Below are 21,591 nucleotides of genomic sequence, written 5' to 3' on the forward strand. Positions count from 1 at the left end.
CGATTCAATAGGCTAGGTCAAAGTCAATGGGCTAAAGTCTTGGATAGGATAAAGCAGTTCTAATAGATAAACAGAAAAGTCTCTGCAACAGTTCTTAGGAATAGTTTGTATCAAGAAGAATCATATGTTGGGTCACAAGCTGATTAGGCCTGTGAGTTGGGAAAGTTTCAAGCACTTTCACCACCAGAGGTAAGTATGCAGCTGGTGACCTCTAACCTTGGCAGTTCCTGCAGATCTCGCTGTTCCTGGCCCTCCGTCATGGGGACAGGAGGGAGGATGTCGGGACTCCTGCACTGGGACTAGTCAAAAAACTGGCAAATCTTTAATTCCGGTAGCTGTAGTCAAGCACACAAACTGGTGTCCCTCTCCCTGGTTATTCGGTTTTCTGCAGCACTTGGGTCTGAGAATATCTAGGTGGCTTAGTGTCTAGTTGATTGGTCTCACTAGCTCAAAGAGAGAATTTGTCCTTGCAGGGCTTCTGTCAAGATGAATTTAGCAATTCAGACCTTCAGCAGGGCTTCACCGGGCAAACCAATAGTCCAGGAGTTGCAGCAGCCGTCCTCTTCAAGCTCATCTTTGGTTCTCTTGTTCCAGTGGTCGACTGCCTTCTAAGCCAAGAGACTTGCCTTTTATCCAGTTTCCTCCCAGCCTAGCTGCCACTCGCCCAGCAGGGTGGCTGTCCTTGCCGGACAGTCAACCAGCCAATCACGTCAGAGTGCATTTGGGTCTCCTAGGAGACTAAGCACAGGGAGTTTCGGGCCCCTCCCTCACTTCCTGCCCATCCCAGAACCTCTGGCTCCAGAGGCGGTCTTCAGCCCCGAAGCCCGCCAAAGGCGAATGAACAAGGGAACCAAACCTGGTTTGGCGCGCAGAGCAAAACTCTAGAAGGACCTTTCCACAAAAACGGTGAAAAAAAGACCGGGACCTGTTTTTAGAGAGGGCTCAGACGCTATCTTGAAAAACATGGCTCCCGCGAATGAACGCTTAGTGTTCGCGGTCGGGGAAAATCATGGTAGTTGTAAAACCACTGCCACCGAGGCCACCAGGGGGCGCAGACGTGATGGACGCTTAAGCCATCATCTCCCTCTCCAGGCTAGAAACATGCCTGAAATTCTGCAGAAAAGACATCCAACCCAATAAATCGGCACCAGGAATCACTACAGCAATTGCTTAAGTGTCGTCACAACCCTTGCGGTTTTAGATAACGCAATCTTCACCGGAAGATTGCTCCCGCCGGGCGATTATGAAAAGGAAAATGGTGGGCCGTGCTCGAAGCACTGGCTGGTGAGAAGCGGGCGAGACTTCACCCAGCTGAACCCAAGCAGCTGGCGGAGTACCCGCGGAACTGGCGTCCGGAGGTGCCCTACATCACATTCCACCACAGAGACACATCGAGAAGGGACAATTGAGGCCTGGAGCTGGCCATAACTCTCCGCCCCTCCCCCATCCACTGGTGTCCATGCCATGGGACAAGTACGAAGGGTGCACTCATCGTCGCCCCCCCCCCCCCCCGCCACCCCCACCTGAGGAGGCTTAAGTGGCCTCACACTTGGGGGGGATCGGAAGGGGTGGGGGTGTTATGGGAAACCCTCCGGCCAGATATTTTCGGCTTCTACTGTAGCAACAGTGAACTGCCAACTCGGGAAGGGGGAAGGCTGGATCGGCGCACACTAGCAACATTGCGAAAGTTCTGACGCACAGGCGCAGCCATGGAACCACATGAAGTCCAGAGCTCCTCCGAGATCCTAGGGAATTATCTCAACGGCGCCACTAAATCGGACATACGGCTCCTACTGGGCGAAATTAGATCAATCAAATTCAGTCTCATGGAAACTGTCCCCGATTTGCAAAAAAAGATGGCTAAAGTGGAGGACCGCTTGGAAGCAGTCGAAAATAACCAGCAATCGGGCGACATTGCAACAATGCAATCTGAGCCCCGGCTCTTAGACTTGGAACAGAAGGAACGGGACATTGAGTCAAAGATTGATGACCTAGAAAACCAGGAGCAACGCTCTTAACATTCAAAGCACAGGCCTGGAGGAAGAGCAGGGAGAGACCTCGGCTGGTCTTGAAAGTAAGGTCAAAGCCCTGGTCCTGTCCATTTACAGTGAAATGAACCCCCTCAAGCTCTAATTCGATAGGGTGCACAGGGCAGGCGGACTGCTGAGGGGACCACAATCAGTCCTCATAAAATATCACTACTATGCGCAGAGACAGGACGTTTTACAGAAAGCAAGAGAAAGACACTATGGAATTTAAGGGCTCAAAAGTAAAACTGTACCAATATCTTTTCAGCGATGAAGAGGATGTTGTCCCCTTGCATGGCTGCAAGAGAAGGGGGTTCGGTACCGCTGGGGACAACCTTTTTCCCTTGTCATTTGTTCAGCGGGTAGGCGTACAGGATAACCTCAGTGGAAGAAGCAGAGTGAGCTCTCCAGCACCTCCAGGGTCCTGCTGCGGCCCCGGACTCTGACACTTAGAGAGCCCACAGGACTGCGATGAGACCCGGCGCCGAAACCCCAAGACGAGGCCGGGCGCAGTTGAAGTGGAAGTACAAGCAACTAACACTCGTTGAGGAAAGTGTAATGTGCTCTCACTCTTACTACCTAGCAAGGTTCTTTTTTGGCTAACTAATTACATTCCTGGTGCATCACACCAACGGATGAATGTTTAGATGAATCGGGGGTTGAGTTATGTTGTAACTGAACACTGTGCCCCACTTATGTTTATTTGTACACACGCTAATAGTTTGTTAATGCCCGGAGAGGGGACCTACTAGTGTGGCCCTTCTAAATTTAGGGTGTCATTTCTCTCAGAAGAGAATGCGCCCAGAAGCATCTCAGGGGAATGGGAAGGGGGGAGGGAAGAAATGATAAAAACGGTTCTGATCCACAGCACTAAACCATATGCGTACGCAGCAGTTGCAGCATGTCTTCAGTCTCCTTCGTCCCCCTGTGCAATACACAGGGTGATGGGGCTCCACTAACAAAACTAATCTGTAGGCATGGCTGGGTCTGATGGAATAGTCTTCGGATCCCTAAATTTGAAAGGCCTTAATTCACCACAAAAAATATGTATGTTGGCATGACAATTTACACCGCCTGTTTTGATTGTAGACAAGACAAAATACACCCAGGGTGAAGAACGGAAGATTGTTGGAAAGGTGATTGGAGACTGTGTGGGCCTCCGGTCCCCAGAAGAAGGGCGGGGTTGGAATCCTGTACAGAAAATCCCTAGGGCTCCAGATAACGCATACACAGGGATGCTCAAGGTAGATGCGTTGCGCTCAAAGGACGGTTAAGAGCACACATTATCACTCTGCTCTGCTTACACCCCCAACCAGGGACAAACAAGTTTCTTTGAACCGTTGTCCATTGTTCAATTTCTTAGAGGGCTGGAGAGAGGGCACAATGGTTTACAGGGGTGATTTTAATGTTGTAGTGGAACGGGACTGGTATCCAGTAAGGCAAAACACCCATTCACTGAGCACCCTTCAGGGGAATAGATTCCTGAATCAGTTGAGGGAACACCAGCTAATTGACAAGTGGCGTTCAGCTCACCCAGAAGAAAAGGCCTTTACTTTCTGTCCCCCCCCCCCCACCAAACTTTTTCGAGAATAGACTACCTCCTACTAGGGGCAGAAAATGAATGCGACATACAGGGATCTACGATATAAGTGGTGGCCTGGACTGACCACGACCTATGCATGTTAGAACTTGACCTGGGCACCCTGCCCAGGCCGGAGCGAAGATGGGTCTGTGATGTTTTCTTGTGTAGGGGCCTAGTGTTCAGGTAAACGCTCTCTGATGCCATCACACGTTATTTTGAGACTAATGACGTTGAAGGGATGTCGCAGAACAGTTTGGGATGCAGGGAAAGCCACAATAAGGGGAATCCTGATAGATGAGGGTGCAGCTAAAAAAAGGACTCTGGCAACTCGGTGAATGGGAATTGAGAGCAGACATCTCCTGCTTGGAACATGGCCCTAGGAGCCACCCCGCCCATGAAGAGGATATGGTGAGTCAAATTAAGAGACTGAGAGAAGAGTTAAGGGATATATGGAATGGCAAAGCGCTAACGCAACTTGAGTACCTTAAGCAGACATTTTTCGAGAAAGGTGACAAAGCCCACACAATGCTTGCCAACTGGCTGCAAAAGCAAAGGGCAGACAGGGCAGTGTATAAAATCAACGGAGTCCAGCACCACCCCCTCACTAATCCGCGAGAGATTGCCAATCACTTTTCAAGGTTCTACTGAAAACTGTATACTGCGGAAGGGGATGGTGCCCCCTGTGCATTTGAGGAATACCTAGCCATTCTCCCTTGTCTGCCGATTGCCGAACACCTAGACATGTTAAACGCCCTGATTGCAACCATAGAAGTGCAAGGCACCATTTCCAATGTAAAGGCGGGCTCAGCACCAGGGTAGTATGGCTATACGCCAGCTTTCTGCAAATCAAACTGCAACACCCTCATCCCTTTCCTCCCTAAACTCTTGAGCTCAATCCTAGTGTCTGGGCAAGCACCTGAATCATTCACCGAATCCATAATCCTTGTTATCCCTAAAGAAGGCAAAGATCCCCTACAATGCATTTTACCGCCCAATCTCCCTCATCAATGTAGATGCAAAAATCTATTCTAGCATCCTGGCTGCCTGCCTAGCTCTAATCCTCCTCCAACAGGTCCATTCTGACCAGGTAGGGTATGTTGGAGGTAGGCAGGGAGCGGACAACATTAGGAAGGATCTCATGGCTACTCTTCGTGAAGCCGGTGACAGCCCCCTTCTGCTATCAGTGGATGCCGAAAAGGTGTTTGACCTGGTAGAGTGGCCTTTTCTACGGGCAGTACTGAAGTGGGTGGGGCTGGGAGCTGCGTGGATTCAGGGAACTGGAGCACTGTACCACATAGCCCAAGCCAAGGTCTCCATCAATGGCACCTCATCAGACCTCTTACATGAGGTACAAGACAAGGCTGTCCGCTCTCACCCCCAATATACGCTCTAGTTATTGAAGTCTTCGCTCAAGCCATTCGATCTAATCCCTTGATTCACGGCATCCCCTTGGGAGGCAGGGAGTATAAACTAGCCATTTTACTCTACCTCACCCAACCACTAGACTCCATCCCTGTCCTCTTCCAGAAAATAATGCAGTATGGTGCCCTATCAGACTTCTGGGCAAACCTTCAAAAAACTATAGCAGTCCCTTAAAGAATTGTATAACTACTGGAGCAGTTAAAAGCTAATTGGGGCTTCCAGATACAATCCCGTTCTGTCAGATACCTGGGTGTAAACATTACTGTCTCTCTAAGACCTCTTGAGGCAAAGAATAACATCCAAGATGTCAACAGATGGTCCAAATTACCTTTATTTTTGGCAGCACGCTTCACCTCTCTAAAAATGAATGTACTGCCACGGTTTGTTTTTGTTACAATCTCTTCCGATAGCTATTCCTAAACCATTCTTGGCACAAGTAAAATGCATTTTGCTGAAGTAGGTATGGGCTGTTAAAAAGCCCAGGACTCCGTACTCCACTTTAATTGAGCCCAAGGAGTTGGAGGGGGTGGTGGGGGGTGTGTATGGGACACCCTTTCCTGAAGGAATATTACAGGGTATTCCAGCTCCGGGTACTGCCAGACCACCTGTGGGAAAAAAAGAAACAGTGGGTAGCGATAGAAAATGATTGCACCAGTTACACTGGGGGAATGGCTGTGGGTCCCCTTACCAGCAATGACGCAAAGAATCTGGGAGCATCCCATCTTAAGTGTTGTGGTCTCTTTGGCGTCCATCTCGAGTCATGCAGGGAGTCACGACTTGGCCCCCCACACCCCACTCAACTGCATTTGGTCCTCCCCATTCGAGACCTGATAAGTGAGGTTCATAGTTTTCAATCTTGATATGAGGCTGGGCTTGTGCGAGAGGGACAGATGTGGAAGAAGGGAATCTTCATCCCTTTAGTGGATTTAAAGGAAGCTCTGCAGGGCATCGAAGTCCCTCCATGCAATTCCTCCAGCTACAGAGTGAGCGATGCCCGTTGGGGCAATTCATTGAAGTGCCCTCTCGCCCATTTGAGCAATTACTTCGCGTCCCCCAAACAACAAAGGGTCTTATTGCACGAATGTAAAAGTCTCTGCTCACTAGAGGTCATCTCGAACGCCCATCGTCTGAGATCAGGTGGGAAGCAGAGCTGGGACTGGAAGACAAGCCAGAGGTTTGGAAGGCAATACATGGAGCGGTGTGGACATAATCAATTTCCGTACAATACAAATTGCACAATGCGCACCTACTGGTCAGGCAGCACTACACTCCCCTACGGTTGTCCAAAATGTTTCCAGGCACATCCCCCTACTGTTGGAGAGGTTGCGGCAAGAGGTGTGACTATTTGCACCAGTGGTGGGAATGCCGTGAAGTAACAATGTATTGGAAAGAGTTTCTGGGGTGGATGGCGCCATAGATGGGATACTAGAGTACTCACACCAGTGCTAGTCTTGTTTGGGGTTGAATTGGATGATGGAAGACTCATGTGTCACTCACATATGCCACGTCACCTAATTTTGGCGGCAAGGGTATGCTTAACTGTCAAATTGAATTCAGCCACCCTCCCCACTAAAAGAGAATGGCTGACCAAAGCACACGCCATTTACGAAATGGAGACCCTCCCAGCCGCCGTCCTGGAATCTCGTAAGGACATAGACATGATATGGTTACCTTTTTTGGAATTCTATACAGCATATTGGGATTCTGTTAGACCGATTGACTAGACCCTACACCGAGATTAATAACAAAGCCATTGGAGGTGCCCCAAGTCACCCACTAACTTTCATTTCTGTGTAGAAAACCTGTAATGTAATCTATGCACTATAAAATATGTACAATGAAAAAAAAGTCACCAGCCATTTCGAGAGGAAAGGGTAGCATTTGACTGCTACATGAGTATCTAGACACAGGGAATACTAAGTAACCTATCCAGCACTCTATTGTAAAATGGGGTGTGCTGGGTCTAGGAATTTAAAGACTAGCAAAGTCAATTTCACTTTACTCACTCTGGGAAACAGTAGTTCATCCCGGAGAAGGTAGTTAAACCTTGGTAAAGCCTGAAAAGTTTTCCCTGTGCCACTTTACCGAGGTTGCTGTGTGCCACACATGAAAAGATGATGCCTATGGAGTTGTCTAAAACTCAATAACCAAAGAAAACACAAGTAAAACGAAAAAAGGTCACTCTTGGTAAAAATATCAAGTCCTCAAAATCCAGCAAAGTTGCTGGGGGTCTCTAAGCTGAAGGAAATTAGCACATTTTTGAGAATTCTCCCTAACCACAGCCGGTGGTCTGAACAGAGATGGAACAAGGAAGCAAATGGTGATCAGACCAGGAAACGGGAATGGGTTTAAACGCAGATAATTTATTAAAATCTGAGACTATAAGATCCAGTTTATTCACTCCATTGTGGGTAGGAAGGTGGTTACTCAAAGAAAACAATCAGCGAAGTGTCAATGTTTTTGGCCAGAAGGTCTTTAGGAATGTTTGGGTGCAGATTAAAATCACCCAAAAGGACCAGTTTTGGATTTTTCGGAGAAGTCTGCCACAAGTTGGACAACATCATAAAAAAAATTGATTTGTAACAGTCTGGTAGTCTTTACACTATAAGAAAATGAAGAGGCACTCTGGGAGGACTAAAGTCTGACTAGTAATGGTTCACATGGCAATTTGAGCCAATGGAATAAAGGAGCAACTCTGCATTGTCTGAATGGCAGTCCACCCCCTGCCTTGGGGGTTGATCTGTCAAGTTGTAAAATATATATTGGGGCATCTGAACAATATCTGGACCAGGCGCTGTTTGTCATGCACAGAAAATCTGGTTCGAAGTCTTCCAAAAGGTGGTAAATGTCGTCTTGGTGAGCTCAGGCAGATCTGACATTAACCAGAATTCCCTTAAGCAAGTGTCAGTGGCTATGTTTGTGGGGTTCCCTAGATGGGGAAACTTGGAACCCCCGAGGCCAACAGGTATCTAGGGGAGCCAGAGCTGGCAGTTCATTGTGTGTGTATAGAGCCGACAGATTGTCGAAGGTGGCTGCGTAGATGGCATGGCCCAGCCGGGTCCCGGAAGTGCACATAGTGGCTTGCCTTAAGTGTGCCTTTGTGCTGCAGGTATGCCAGCTGCGCCCGTCCACTGCGCAGGCGTTGCCTCTGGCACATTTATGCCATGAGGGATGGAATTGGTTGGCCACACTCAGACAGGATCAATATAAAGGACACGGAAGGCAGACTCGCTTACACGAGTGCAGGCTGCTGGGGTAAATTAAAAAAAAAGTGGAAACCCCCAATGACCTATACAATTACATAAACACTTCACATAAAAGCAGTTCATTAACACACTGTGCATTCAATTGAAATGAAACTACAGTGGCTTTAAATTGTTGGGACTCCTTGGTTCAGTCTCTTGTGAGTCCTGAAATAATTTCCCTGGTGTTGCTGTCAGTAGGACAACATCCTTGGTACCAACACCGGGTGACTGAAAGTGACTAAAGAGAATGGACGGACAAAAACCCACTTAAGTTTGGGTCTACTTGGAGCGTTCTTCCTCCCCTCACTTTGATATGATTTATATCGCGCTCGTGCACAAGTGTTTCAGAGCGTGACAAGGCAAGGGAGGGGAACAGGGGAGAACAAAACAACGATCTTACTAGGCCCAGTGACCTTGAAAACGCGCAAGTGCATGGGCGGGGGGGAGGAGAAGTGGAAAGTGTGGAGCAGAGAACAGATTAATAATAAAAAGTAAATGGAGGCAATAAACGGTGGTAGTGCAGGTGGCAAGTGCTCTGTTGAGAGGTAGTGCATTACTATTCTTCATTCTTAAAATCTGTGGAGTGACAAGCCTTTGAGACCTAGCATCTCCTAATGCAGATTGTGGCATTGAGGACTAATCCGCAGTAAGGCACTGATTGCTATGTGACTGGAACCCAGGGGCGATGACCAGTGGTCCTCCAACATCAATCAGCTGTTGGTAGCAGCCAGCCCCCTCACCCACACCCTCCTCGAGCTACACTCACCCCTAGTTAGTCCCTAGAACCTGGCAGGGGACTTCGTCAAGCTTCTTTGGACAGAGGTTGCTCTTTGCAATAACCAGAGGGCTGCTTAGTTGGCTTTGGGACTTCGATTCTGTGCAGCTTGTCTGTTTTATTGCTGCACACTTTTGATCAGATTTATTCCCCAACTAGCTAAAGTATTCAGCACCAGTGTTCAGCATTACTAGCCTTTTTTATTCCATAGGGCTACGTGCTCAGCTGCTCTGGTCTTTCAGATCTACAGCCTGGTCTGTAGATGGGATTTTGAAGGTATATTTTACCATTACATTTTATGGTTGTACTACATTTTATTGTGGTAAGTCATTCTAATTACCCATGGGGCTTGCGTTGAGGCAAGTAAAAATGCACTAACTCCAAAACTGATATGGATTACAAAATGCTTCTTTGCATTGAGTAACATGCAAATTAACATGCAATTTCACCTTCCACTTCCAATCTGGCAGTAGTATTAGACCTCTTTTCTGCTTGCATCACTGATTGAACATAACTTTGTGGGGGGAAGTAGGGCAGAGGCCTTGGTGTCCAATATATATTTTTGTTGTAGTTGCCAGTTTTAGGAGTAAGGCTGGTATACTGCATATGTGCATGTGGTCTACAGTATCACAATGTATACTATACAATGTGCCCTAGAGAAATCTTAGTCTCCCACAAAAGCATACTTGTACTGTACATGTGACTGAGGAAGTGGGCCAAAACATTGATTGTTGACACATGCCACTGAAAATGGCCATGAACGAAGCTCATCTCCCCTTAAAATTGTAATCTTAATTTTCAAGTGAGGTCCTTTGGGACTGAAGATCGTCCAACGGATAGGCCAGCTCCACCGAGAGAAGAGATCTATGAATATATAATCTTCCGGGGTAGTGATATTAAGGACATTACCGTATGTGAACCTCCAAAAGCCCAGCATGCTCTGCCTCAGGATCCAGCCATCGTCCAGGTATGTTTTTAAGGTTGGATGTGGGTGGGAACATTAAAAATGTTGGTGCTCTGTGAAGATAATTCAACTTTGGTGTGCTTCTTGAATAAGATTAGATCAATAGCTTATCATTAAATTGCTAATGCAATCCAACGAAAACCAGAATGCTTTAGAAATGTAAAAATGTGTTTTTGAAGACTGTAATGATTCACCTTATACCTACTTTGCTAATCCTGATTTTGATGCTTCTTGTGGGGTTGCTGAGCGAGTTCCCTTCCCCAACAATATTTTGATTTCTCACTTCTATACCCACAAATGTTATAATGTAGAATGAAGAGTTACATTTAAAACTGGACTTCCACTCTTTAACATTCTCCTTTCAATACTTTTTTGTAGATGTGTTCGTTTTTCACCTTTGAAATGTGAAATTATCTGTTTTGGTCCTCGACATTGTAAGAATTGCTTCGGCAGCTAAGTTTTATCACGTGTACCCAGGTCTGCAAGCTGTTACAGTGCGACATTCCTCTAAGTGAATTTCTTAACAATATCAGATTTGTATAGAGCTTCATGCCCCATTTCTATTACTGCATATTTTGGAATTTTGTTTTTCCATTTATCAGAGTAACAGACTTACTCCAAATTCTCCCATTATTGTACTGTATCTGCTGTTTTATACTTGTAGTCCTGGATGGTTCATTGTTTTATCTAGTAGGAGACCCTCAATTTAGATTATTCTGTTATAGTAATCCAGGTTTGCTCTATAGACTGCTCCTGGAGGATGTTTAGACTTGTGGTGGAGCTGTATCTAAGCTTTGAGAACCATCACAGGAAAATTCTAAATTTCTCTTGGCTTTGCACATTTGGGGAATTTACTTGCCTTCTGTTCAGCCGATCATTGGCTCGGTAGTGCTCCACGAAGCTCTTAAACTGTTGTGGATTCCCTGCAACGCCAGGTCAGCAAGATTTCTTTGGACAACCTCATACTCTGCCAACACGTGGTGCTGCTGATTGCACAGGCAGAATTAACAATCGCTCTCAAAGTTTAGGCTCAGTCTTCAACTGGGAGAACGTGGCATTTTTGTTAAATCCGGTCTACCAATTCTGACACTCCAACTGCGTTTTGTAATGTACAAGATAGATGCATGTTACTTGTTAGCTGACCTGGTGGACAGATGTATAGAATGCCAACCTAGTTTAGTGACTGGGACAACTCTGGAAGCTGTAGCCAAACAAGTTCAAGGTAGCAAAGCGAGTGGTCAAGGATAAGACTCTAGAGGTGGTGAGCCTGTAAGGGGTCCTCGGTGAGTACATACAGTAAAAGGTCAAGGAGCATACTTTATGGCCATATAGCCCTATGAAAAAGGACTAGCATGTAATATCAGACATTACTAAATACGATACATGTACAATCACTGGAGTAGGGCAAAATGCATAACAAACCCCTGCAAAGGAAGTTCATAGTCAATCTCTAAGATGCCTGCTGATGCCTTGTGCCCAAAAGTTCAGTTTCTCAGTTTTGTGAGACGGGGAAAGTTAGTGGAGGTCTTTTGGGGTTCAATGAAGTAGAAGACAAGTTCTAGTGAATAAGTGTCCCCCATTTTCAGAATGGTTCTGTGAATAAGCAATGGCAAAGCCAAACTGTTAACCAAACTTTTAAAAGAGTTGGGGTGTTCAGGTAAGTACTGTTACAACTCATACCCCATACTCTGATTTTTAGGACTTGGCAGGTCCTGTGAGGAGGGTCCAGAGTCACTTTTCTTGCCTTCAGCTATGGTCCTGGGTGCCCAGGGGCTGCAGGTTCAAGTACTTCTCTGGTCGGCAACAAATGCTGGTGCAAGGTCTTCAGGTGGGAGAATGCAGAAGTACTTCATGCAGGGCTCCTCACAGCACAGGACTGGATGCAGGAAAGCTGTTTTAATGACGGCACCCGATGCACAGCGATGCAGGGAAGATGCACTTGCTGCAGTTGGGCTTTGCTTCCTATGTTGGGTCCCCTTGATGCTTGAACCACGATACTGCCACCAGCTTGTCCCTTATGCACTCCTAAAGTAGCCAAAAACCCTTGTGAGCGTTACTCTAGGCAAACAAGTGTACCCCATTGTACTGCGTTGTAAGCTGATTGGCTGAACTCCCCCTCCTGCAATATCGGGTCGTGTGCCCCATGCAGTCTAGACTCAGTTTTCTTTAGCTTCTGGCAAAGTCAAGTGCTGTTTGTGGGACCCTAGTGCCCCCTTTTTGCTCTCCACCTAAATTAACTTCCAAGCTGCTGCCCTGTGTGCCTGACCGATACTGCGCATGGTTGCCAAGGTGTAATTCCACCCCCGGCAGTGATTGGCCCAGAAAGCTTACAAGACTCCTCACATTAGGGCAGCCCTCTGCCCGTTGCAGCCCCTGTGGCAATGACCCAAAGCAAAGGACAGCACCTGCAGAGGCAGCCCCTGAATGGTGTCAGCTGGGAAAGCAGCTAGCCGTCAACCATCAGCAACTGACATGGCGGGGACACTACTACAAATGGTGCAAACATCTTCCTAAGGTGACCCTTAAACCTCACAGACACTCAATAACCCACAATACAAACTCACAGGAATTCCCTTTGGTGCAACAGTTTCCCCACTATCTAGAAGTCAAATCTGTGTGTCTCCTTAACTGCCGAGCTGTATAGGCCATCCTCCCACGATCTAGAAAGTCATCTCTGCTGTATTTGCCCCAACCCCTACAATTTGATACATAAGCCCAATTATCAACTAGACTACAAGGATAGACCCTCTACACCCCCAACAAAGAACTACAACACAAGAATTGAACCAAGCCTGGGACTGCCTACTTATCCCCAGTCAATCCTACTGCAGGCTGAGGACACCCTAGTCTACCTCTACCCCCACCAGTTAGCTTACTACCACCTCCCCCTGATCGGGTCCCATCGCACAGATCACACAAAGGCAGTTTTGTGAATGTTGACTCAAGTCACCTTCAGACAGGAATGTGAATATCAGGTCACATTGCATCTAGGCAAGATTGTGAATAATGCACAGACTGCTTTGCCCTCTTTAGTCCTTTCTCCCTCTATCCAGGTAACCCAGATCGAGGCATTGTCACACTGACTGTTGGGCCTTATTTTAAGCGCTCTCCCTCCTGGTGTCCCAGTTCTAGGTGTGACTGCACGGACTGTTGTACCCCCTTTTTAGGTCCTGCTTAACTGCTCCTGGTATCCCAACCTAGTAACCACTCCCCAACCCCCCACCCCCCCCTGGTTATCCATCTCCACCCAGCTGGGTGCGAACATTAAGAAAAAACAGAAGAAACAGAAGAAAACAGAAAGAAAAGGACCATCAAAAGGAAAAGAACCTTGAGGGTTTACCACCCCGGCTCAACAATCAACCGAGGTCTCAACCACCCACAACCCACCAAATACAATCAGCAACAACCCACAAACGGCAGTCTAATCACGAAAGACCGAGAAAACACTTATTGAAAGAGGACGCCTACCCAGGGGAACACAACCTATAGATCATGCCTCGCCACAAGGAAGACGAACCAGAACAGATAACCGAAATAAGAAAACCCAAACCACTCAGGAAGGTACCAACCAGCATGATCCCACAACCCCAAAACACTCGACGACAACACCACATGGACCAAGGAGACATATGAATAATAGAGCAAAGATTGGCTAAATTGCTCACTACCTCTCCAAACAACCATCACAAACACCAGGACACCAAATGTGACCCGACAACTAATAAACCACCCCAACCCGGTCTCCACCATGGACAATACCCCAACCAAAACAAGGCAGAAGTTGGAATCCATCACTCTACACCCCCAACATCACCAAAGACTGGAACAGATGGGTAGATGCCCAATCTGCCACTCGGAACGACCTGGAACCAACCCCGTCATAAACCTTATCAGTATATTTGATGAAGAGACTGACCAACAAAGAACCACACTGCCCGACAGGCTCAACCAGGCAAAAGCCAGCTGGAACGGAAACACAAGCAGCTGACAGGGCAGAACAAGCCATAATAACCTAAAAGGAAAATCAAACCAACTATAGCCTCATCAACCTTAGATCCATGGCAAAACACAACAGGAATCAATGACCACCTAAGCGAAGGAGGCAGAGACGTGTTCTTCCTCACAGAAATGTGGTTATTGGACAACTATAAAGCAATCGCGGTCACGGGTCGGAGCACCACAAATCATTGCAACCAACGCTAAAGACTTCACTCCTCCTCGATGGAACCCGACTAATCCAGCACAGTATTCCTCCTAATCCACAGACTGCAGTCTTACAACCCCAATTCAGCAACAAAACTAGTGGACAAGGGTGCCATACTATCAACCCACCATGACATACTGGGTAACTTCAACATATGGTTTGAAAGCTATCCCGCAGCAGTCATACTGCGCATTCCTGGAAACTTTATATTTCATCAAGCAAATGATAAATGGATGCTCTCACGACACAGAGCATGCCCTGGATGCAATTTTCTTTAGGGAAGGACTATGCACATCCGCACCACCAACACCAATGGTGTGGAGTGACCACCTCCTAATACCATTCTGCATGACATCCCAAACCAATCTACCGGTTGGGAAGGATTTGCCTCCCACCAGCAAGAAAAGGAAACTGTAAGAACCTGGACCTACAGGCCCTAACAACCCTTAGATTCATCTGTCCCAAGTAAAAAGAACCCTCTGATGAAAGCATAGATACAACAGAAGACCCACAACAATTGGATCAGCAAGGCCCTGGAGCAATTGGCACCAGCCAAAACATCCTAAACACCCATTAAACTGGCAGCAAAATGGTTCACAGAAGAACTGAAAACTAAAAAAATGTAAAATGAAGTCTATACACCTGACAAAATAAAATCCCAAAGACAACTCAGCAAAAAATCTCTACTACGCCACAAGAATAATATCGGCAAACAATCCACAGAAAACTTTTCAAAATTAGATTTAAAAAAAAAAACCTTCCTGCAATAATGTGAATGCAGATTTTAGGGAATGCATGAGAGCATGTTGTGTCTGAGAAAATGTTTGATTATGAGTGTAGGAATGCCCCTGAAGGTTCCAGAATGTCAGTTGGGGAGGCCCAGCCTTGGTGAGGGGACCCAGTGATTCATGTTTATCATAGAGACTGTGTAATAAGGAATAAAGCGGTCTTGTGGAACCTACACAAGATGTCGGAGGATCTTTGACTATTACGTTGGCGACGAGTCAAAGTAAAGAAAGAACCTGCATGGCAAAAGTGAAGATTATGGTGATCAGTCTGCTATGGGGGTGCAGAGGAGAAGGAAAGGAACCACTGCCCCACTCAAGTCCCATCACCCAGGGCCAGAAAAAGGGGAGCTGCAGCCCAGGATACCCCTGATCCGAGAAAGATGGAGAGCTGCAGTGCAGTTTGGCAACTGCAGTGCAAGGATTTGGGGGAGCTGTGCCCAGCAGTTTTGGGATACCCCAGGGGCATCTGCTGAGCAAGAAACTAGGGAGCTGCTTTCTAATCAACAGACCCAGGGTGAAGAGATATTAAAGTAGTCTTCCCAGGATCCAAATGTAAGCAAGCTGCCCAGTCAAAGGTTATATTTGGAAGGTCCCCTTTTAGCGAAAGAGGTTCTGCACCTCAGGGTAGCTCGCCCTGCAATAGAATTAGTGGCGCTACATATGAAATGTTAATCAGCATTTTCAGCAATCTACCGGCATAAGATTGGGGCAGATATGCTCTCCTGACCGCTGCTGCTCCACAAGAGCTCTGGTATCTACAGCCAAAGCAAGGTGAATGATGACGTCCTAGTTCTGGTATGCAGAATGGTGAAGATGGAATGCTGCCTTGCCCGTGCAGGTTCTGGGTGTTTGGAGCTGATTGGCATCTCTGCTTAGGTGGGAGAATAGAGTAAAGGACCCTAATTTTCTGTATTCCGGATATTGATGCCTTTTCAGTTGGAGGCTTGGAACGTGCAATCATAATGCCAACGTAAGATAGCGGTAAATTGATCAGTGGGGAGCATGTCAGTTGCGACATACCCCACTGCCACGGTTTCAAGAGTTGGACAATGGGACCTTAATACGTGGTATCGCCGTACTGCACTGTAACAGAATTTAGATATGGGAGGTTACCGAGAAGTGCACGTCTGGGGAGACGGTGCTGTGCAGATCCTGAAGTATGGTTTGGCGTTGGGAAGCAGCCCCCGGGCACCTAGATAGGATGGGCGGTGTCTGTGGGGGGGGACTGGAACATCAGGACCTGACGTGAAAATGAGGGACACGTACAGTGGACATAGACATTTTAATTTGCCGTGCAGTGTTAGCGAAGCAGAGGGCAGTGATTTAGAGCAAGGACAACATGCAGTGGGTGCTCCACTTACTGCACAACGCACATATATCGTTTGCAAGGTGTTGCATATCTGCATATGGGTTATGTGAATGTAAAATGAAAGTTGATTTTAGCTATAGAGCTGGTTTTAAATCTACGGTCTACTAGGTTACCATGACGTGGGTTTAACCTGATAATCACATTTTGTGATCAGTGGCTAGTGTTAACAAGTGTCCTGCACATTTGGGGGGGGGTGTGTTTGTGTGTGGATGATGTAGATGAGTGGGGAAGTTGGTCATTAAACAGTGGTTAAGAAGTTGGGGTTCTGGTTTAACTTATTGAGGAATTTTAGCTGTCGGTTGCTGACGCAACATGGACTTTTAGGTTGCTGGCTGCAACACACTTGTAGGATTTAATTCCTAAAGTACTTATCTTAGTGAATGAAAGGTGTATGGGAAAATGGTGGTTATGTGAAAAGTGACGTTAAGCAAAAATGCAAGGCACTAACGCGTTTTGAGTCTGTACAGGTTTACAGCTTTGTTCAGCTGTGGACTTTTGTGTTCATCGCATTGAACTAGTCTTTGAGTAAAGAGTTGGGTAGGGTGACCTGTTTAGCAAATTTCAGGTTAAAAGACGTTTTTAGTGATGCACGTCTAGGACAGTGCAAAATGTTAATGTCTGAGTTAGTTAGGTATGTATGGTATGGCTTGGGACCTCCCTGGTGTGAGGAGTGATTACAGGTTCTTGGACGACACCATGGCAACGTGTGTCAATGCAATGGAGTGGGACCTCATGGGTATTTTTGGTTCACACTTTCTGTATATGGCAGAGTTTAATTGAGATGAGGAATGCGTCAGATGTGTAAGTGAATAAGGGGAGACACTTCCCCATTCATGGTGTAGAGTATGGGCAGGAAGGGGGGGGGCAGTCTGTTAGAGTGGCTGCTTTTGGAGGCACAGCCAATGTGTTGGGGGGGGGGGGGGAACGGAGGGAGAAAGAGGGGCGATGCCCTCCACCTTATTTTTGAGTTGCACCTTTAACAAAAAAGGGCCCTTGTGTGTGTCCCTGTATGTTTCCTTTTGTGGATTTGTGTGTGAGAGGAAGGGAGATGTGTTGTGATGTACTTGGTGTGAGCAGGTGCTAGGAAATGCATGAGAGAATGTTGGTGTCTGAGAGAATGTTTGATTGGGATTATAGGAATGCCTGTTGTGAAGGTTTTGAGTATGTCAGTTGGGGAGGCCCAGCCTGGGTGATGGGACCCAGTGGTTAATGTTTACAATCATAGAGACTTTGTGTAATAAGGAATAAAGCTGTCTTATGGAACCTACACAAGATGTGTGAGGATCTTTGTTTATCATAAATTCCATCACCCCGACACAAACGCTTTGTGACATCAACCACCCAAGAACAAAAATACACAATCCAAGAGACCATCAACCTAGCCTGGGCAAATACAAACACAACTGCCGGACCACAGGCACCAGACGATACACAAATGACAGCAAAACTCGCCTGCCTAGAACCAATCAGAGGGAAAGCTTTGCCACACTAATCAAGGACACCGATCTTGGAGGATCTGCAAGCGACCCCCAGGCGCCCCGGACGTCTTCAAGGGAATTTTCAACCACAGAACCCCAGCAACACTTCTATCACTGAAAAGAGGGATAGTACCTTCCTCCAAATCAACCTGCATCAAACTGCTGATAAAGGAATCGAGCGCGCAAGATCCAAGCAACTACACAGGTATCAAACCAACCCTACCCAGTGAAGATCCTGGAGAATCACGTGTACAAAATCCATCTCATGAACATGTTGAAACAAACTGAATACTCTACCAATCACAAGTGGGCTTCAGACCATGAGGAACAGAATCGGTACTCTTATTATGGGAGGACCTGAAAATAAACGCAGATACCCATCAGCCCTCATTCTATTAGACATATTGACAGATTGACACAATCGGCCAAGCAACACTAATAAAAAGATTGATGGAATGTGGCATACAGGAATCCACACTAAAATGGCTTAACTCCATTGCTAACAAACCGAAAGAACCTACCTACCACCGTTCACCTCAAACACCAACAATACCCTGGAGTCCCTCTGGGTTCCATCCTTTCCCCTCTGCTCTTCAACATCTACATGTGCCCACTGATGAAAATAGTGCCTTCCCATGGACTTATTGCCTACAACTACGCAGACAACACAACTGATTGTGAAAACGAACCAAACGCAGGAACTGTCTCTGACATCTACAACTGGATGATGAAAAACCACCTCAAACTGAACCCGGCAGAAATGGAAATTGTGCTCACCCGCAGGAGACGCCAATTACCACACGCAAAACACTCGGACGCCAGTTCCTCCTGGCTCTGAATCTTCTCCACCCCCTCCCCCCCTTGCAGAGCCAAACAAGCTCTTGGGGACTGCCCCTGGGTGTGAGTGGTGCATGGTACAACATAACCTAAAGTTGTATCACTTTTGGTAACCAGACTAAGGTTAACCATGTTTCCCAATACTGACAGTCTGAAGGACATGTCAGTTTCCCCATGACAAACAAACAAAAGCCAGTGTATTGAAGCTGAAGGCTTCACTGCACAAAAAGCAGGTCTGATTCAAAAATAAAAGCAAAAAGTTTTGGGGCGTTCAAAGGAGGTAAAGGTGCTGTAACGGAAAATCTTTCCTAACACTACTCAAATACCTATTACTACTTACAGACCATACAGCTCCAGTTGGCCGTAGAAGATGCAGTAGTGCTGGACAAGCCGAAAATGCAACATATCAATGCCATAAAGAGTGAAGCTACGAAAGGTCTTGGAAAATGGTTTTACAGCCCTCTTTTACAAAAGTTGCCTTTTCTTTACTGGTAGCTTTGTCTCGGCACGCAGGGTCCTACCTTGTGGGCCCTCATTGTGGTTATACCGAAGGACAAAATCTGTAAGATTTTTCTTGTGTAACAAAGCGATTTTATATTTGCACCCTGGTGCACCAACTCTTGGGGAAGGGAGGGCGTTTGAAGTTTTGAGTGTTAATCTCTTGGGGGTAAAATCTCTGTGGCAATTCTAGTCTTGTAGGTGGCAAATTTCCCTTGTAGAATGGCTCTTGTACATTTTGGCAGCAGTGTTGAAGTTGGATTTAAGTAGGGCAGAGGGGGTCTTTCTGCATTTAGCCTCTGCCTCGGGTTTCTTTGTGTGGAGTGCCAAGAGGTCGGGCATGAACCAGGATTTAAGGTGTGTAGTGGGTTTTTGATTTGCGAGGTAAGATTGCTGCAGCATGGATTACAGGTTGGCAAGCATGTCTGGGTCGAGGTGGACTAAGTGGGCCGGTTGTAGCCTGTCAGGCATTGGCAGCATGTGGTCTTACTGCAGCAATAGTGGGTGGCAGCGGGATGATGGGCTGGTAGGCTGTTAAGGGTGATTGTGAATGCAATGATGTGATGGTCGGTCCATGGTCAAGATTGGAAAGGACAGATCTGGCAGTTTGGGACAGTTAGCCAGTCCAGGGTGCAGCCTTTTTGGTCTGTAGCTGCTGAGATGCGCTGTTGAAAGCCAAGGGCATTGAGGGCATTTGCTACAGAAGCAGTGTTGGGTTGGGGGGGGGGGGGTGGTCAAGAAGATAGTTTAGATTTTGGTGCTCAGTAGGTGGAGTTTGTTCTCCTCATGAGTTCATAGGTCCTGGTGAACAGTAAATGATATACTTGGTGATGGTCACTGTGTGGGCTATGGGTATTTTGCAGGAGTGTACATTAGTTTTGCAGCTGTGTAGTGCTAATTTGTCTCAAAGGGTGTCTCTTGCTATCGATGCAGCCCCTCCCCCAACCTCCTCTAGCGTAGAGTATCCTGGTGAAAGATGGTGTAGTTTGACGTGGGCTGAGGGGAGGGGAAATGGCAATTGACGGGCAAGGGGCAGAGGTAGCAAGGAGCCAAGTTTCTGAAATGTCTAGCATATCCAGGTTATTGGAATCAGAAGAAATGACTGAATAAGCTCCGACCGATCAAAAAGGTCGTACATGCATGCCACCAAAAGTTCGAACCTTTGGCATGCATTTTAGGTAGGTAAAAAGACTGCCGGGGGTGCAGCACACCCGAGAGAAGAAAAAAAAACAGCGGCTGCGGGTGTCTGTCCCCTGCTCACTATAACTCACTATATAGTGAGCAGGGGTTGCCAAGGGTGCGGGGGGAACCCTGCAGCTGCCCAAAAAAAGAAAAGGACCCTGTGGCGCCAGTTCCTGATCACGGAATTGAAAGGGAACCGGCGCTGCAGGGACGCAGCATGTCTTAAAAGGTGGGTGGGGGTGTGGGATTTGTTTGCATGGGAAATGTACAACATTTTTGTGGTGTTTACATTTCTCAAACTTTTCCATCGCAGACTTTTCCACAATGGAAAAATTCCGTAGATCCAGGTTATTCGCAGTGATGAGGTCAAGGATGTCAAGGGGGTGGCTTGAACAGATCTGGCGTTGACAAGTGCACAGTTCAGTAGGGGGATATCCATGGTGAGGACAGATAGACTTAGTACTGCTAGGCATCGTGTCCTTGGCAGAGCGGTGGGGCAGATGAGTGAGCCTCTTGGCACGGTAATGCTTAAATTGAGCATGTTGAGGCTGTAGCATTGGTGAAGGGGGTAGGTTGTAGTGGGCTATGGTGTGGGTAATGGGGAGAGATTTGTGAGGGTACAGGAACTGTTGTCAAGGGCTAGGGTAGAGGGCGATTGATGGCCAGTACTGAAGGTTGTTAGGACAGTTTTTCTGAAGTCCAACTAGGAGCTTAGCGAACCTATGTGACTGAGGCAGTACAAGACTCCACTCTTAGTATAAGGCTGTACCACCCGAGTACATGGTGGCGCAGACAGAGCAGCCAGGCTCATCTTAGGAGGGAGAGAGGGCTGCAGAATGGTTCTAGGTCATCTGGTCGAAAACCAAATGATTGAATGCCATTTGATCGACAGTCAACTGGTCGAAAAAATAATCTTTTTTAAATTTATTTTTATGGTGGTTTCCCCCACCAAACCCCCCTTTTTCTTCATTTTTTTTTTTAACCAAACAAAACTCAAAAAAATATAAATAAATAAAAAAATTCTACTTTTTTTTTCCGACCATTTGACTTTTGATCAAATGGTAATTCGATCGTTTATTTTCGACCATTTGACCGGACAGCCTGTAGAATCAGTACAAATGAAATTGTAATACAAATGATCCAAAGAAACACTTTGTATTGTAAAAATGAATGATTTTATTTAAATAAAAGTAGGCCCAGATAAATCTAGGGGGTAAGTA

General features: G+C 46.7%; 1 protein-coding gene across 3 annotated transcripts in view; it reads left to right on the plus strand.

Moving 5' to 3' along the window:
• LSM14B (LSM family member 14B) overlaps window positions 1–21,591 on the plus strand; it is a 321,849-nt gene that overhangs the window by 61,959 nt on the left and 238,299 nt on the right. For all 3 annotated transcript variants that reach the window (XM_069650715.1, XM_069650714.1, XM_069650713.1), the window contains exon 2: window positions 9,855–10,018. In XM_069650715.1, coding sequence (XP_069506816.1) covers window positions 9,855–10,018 — 164 coding nt within the window. The remainder of the gene's footprint in view (window positions 1–9,854; window positions 10,019–21,591) is intronic.

This window comes from Ambystoma mexicanum, chromosome 3p (genome assembly GCF_040938575.1).
Source record: "Ambystoma mexicanum isolate Mex_15411 chromosome 3p, UKY_AmexF1_1, whole genome shotgun sequence".
In the NCBI taxonomy this organism is placed as follows: Eukaryota; Metazoa; Chordata; class Amphibia; order Caudata; family Ambystomatidae; genus Ambystoma; species Ambystoma mexicanum.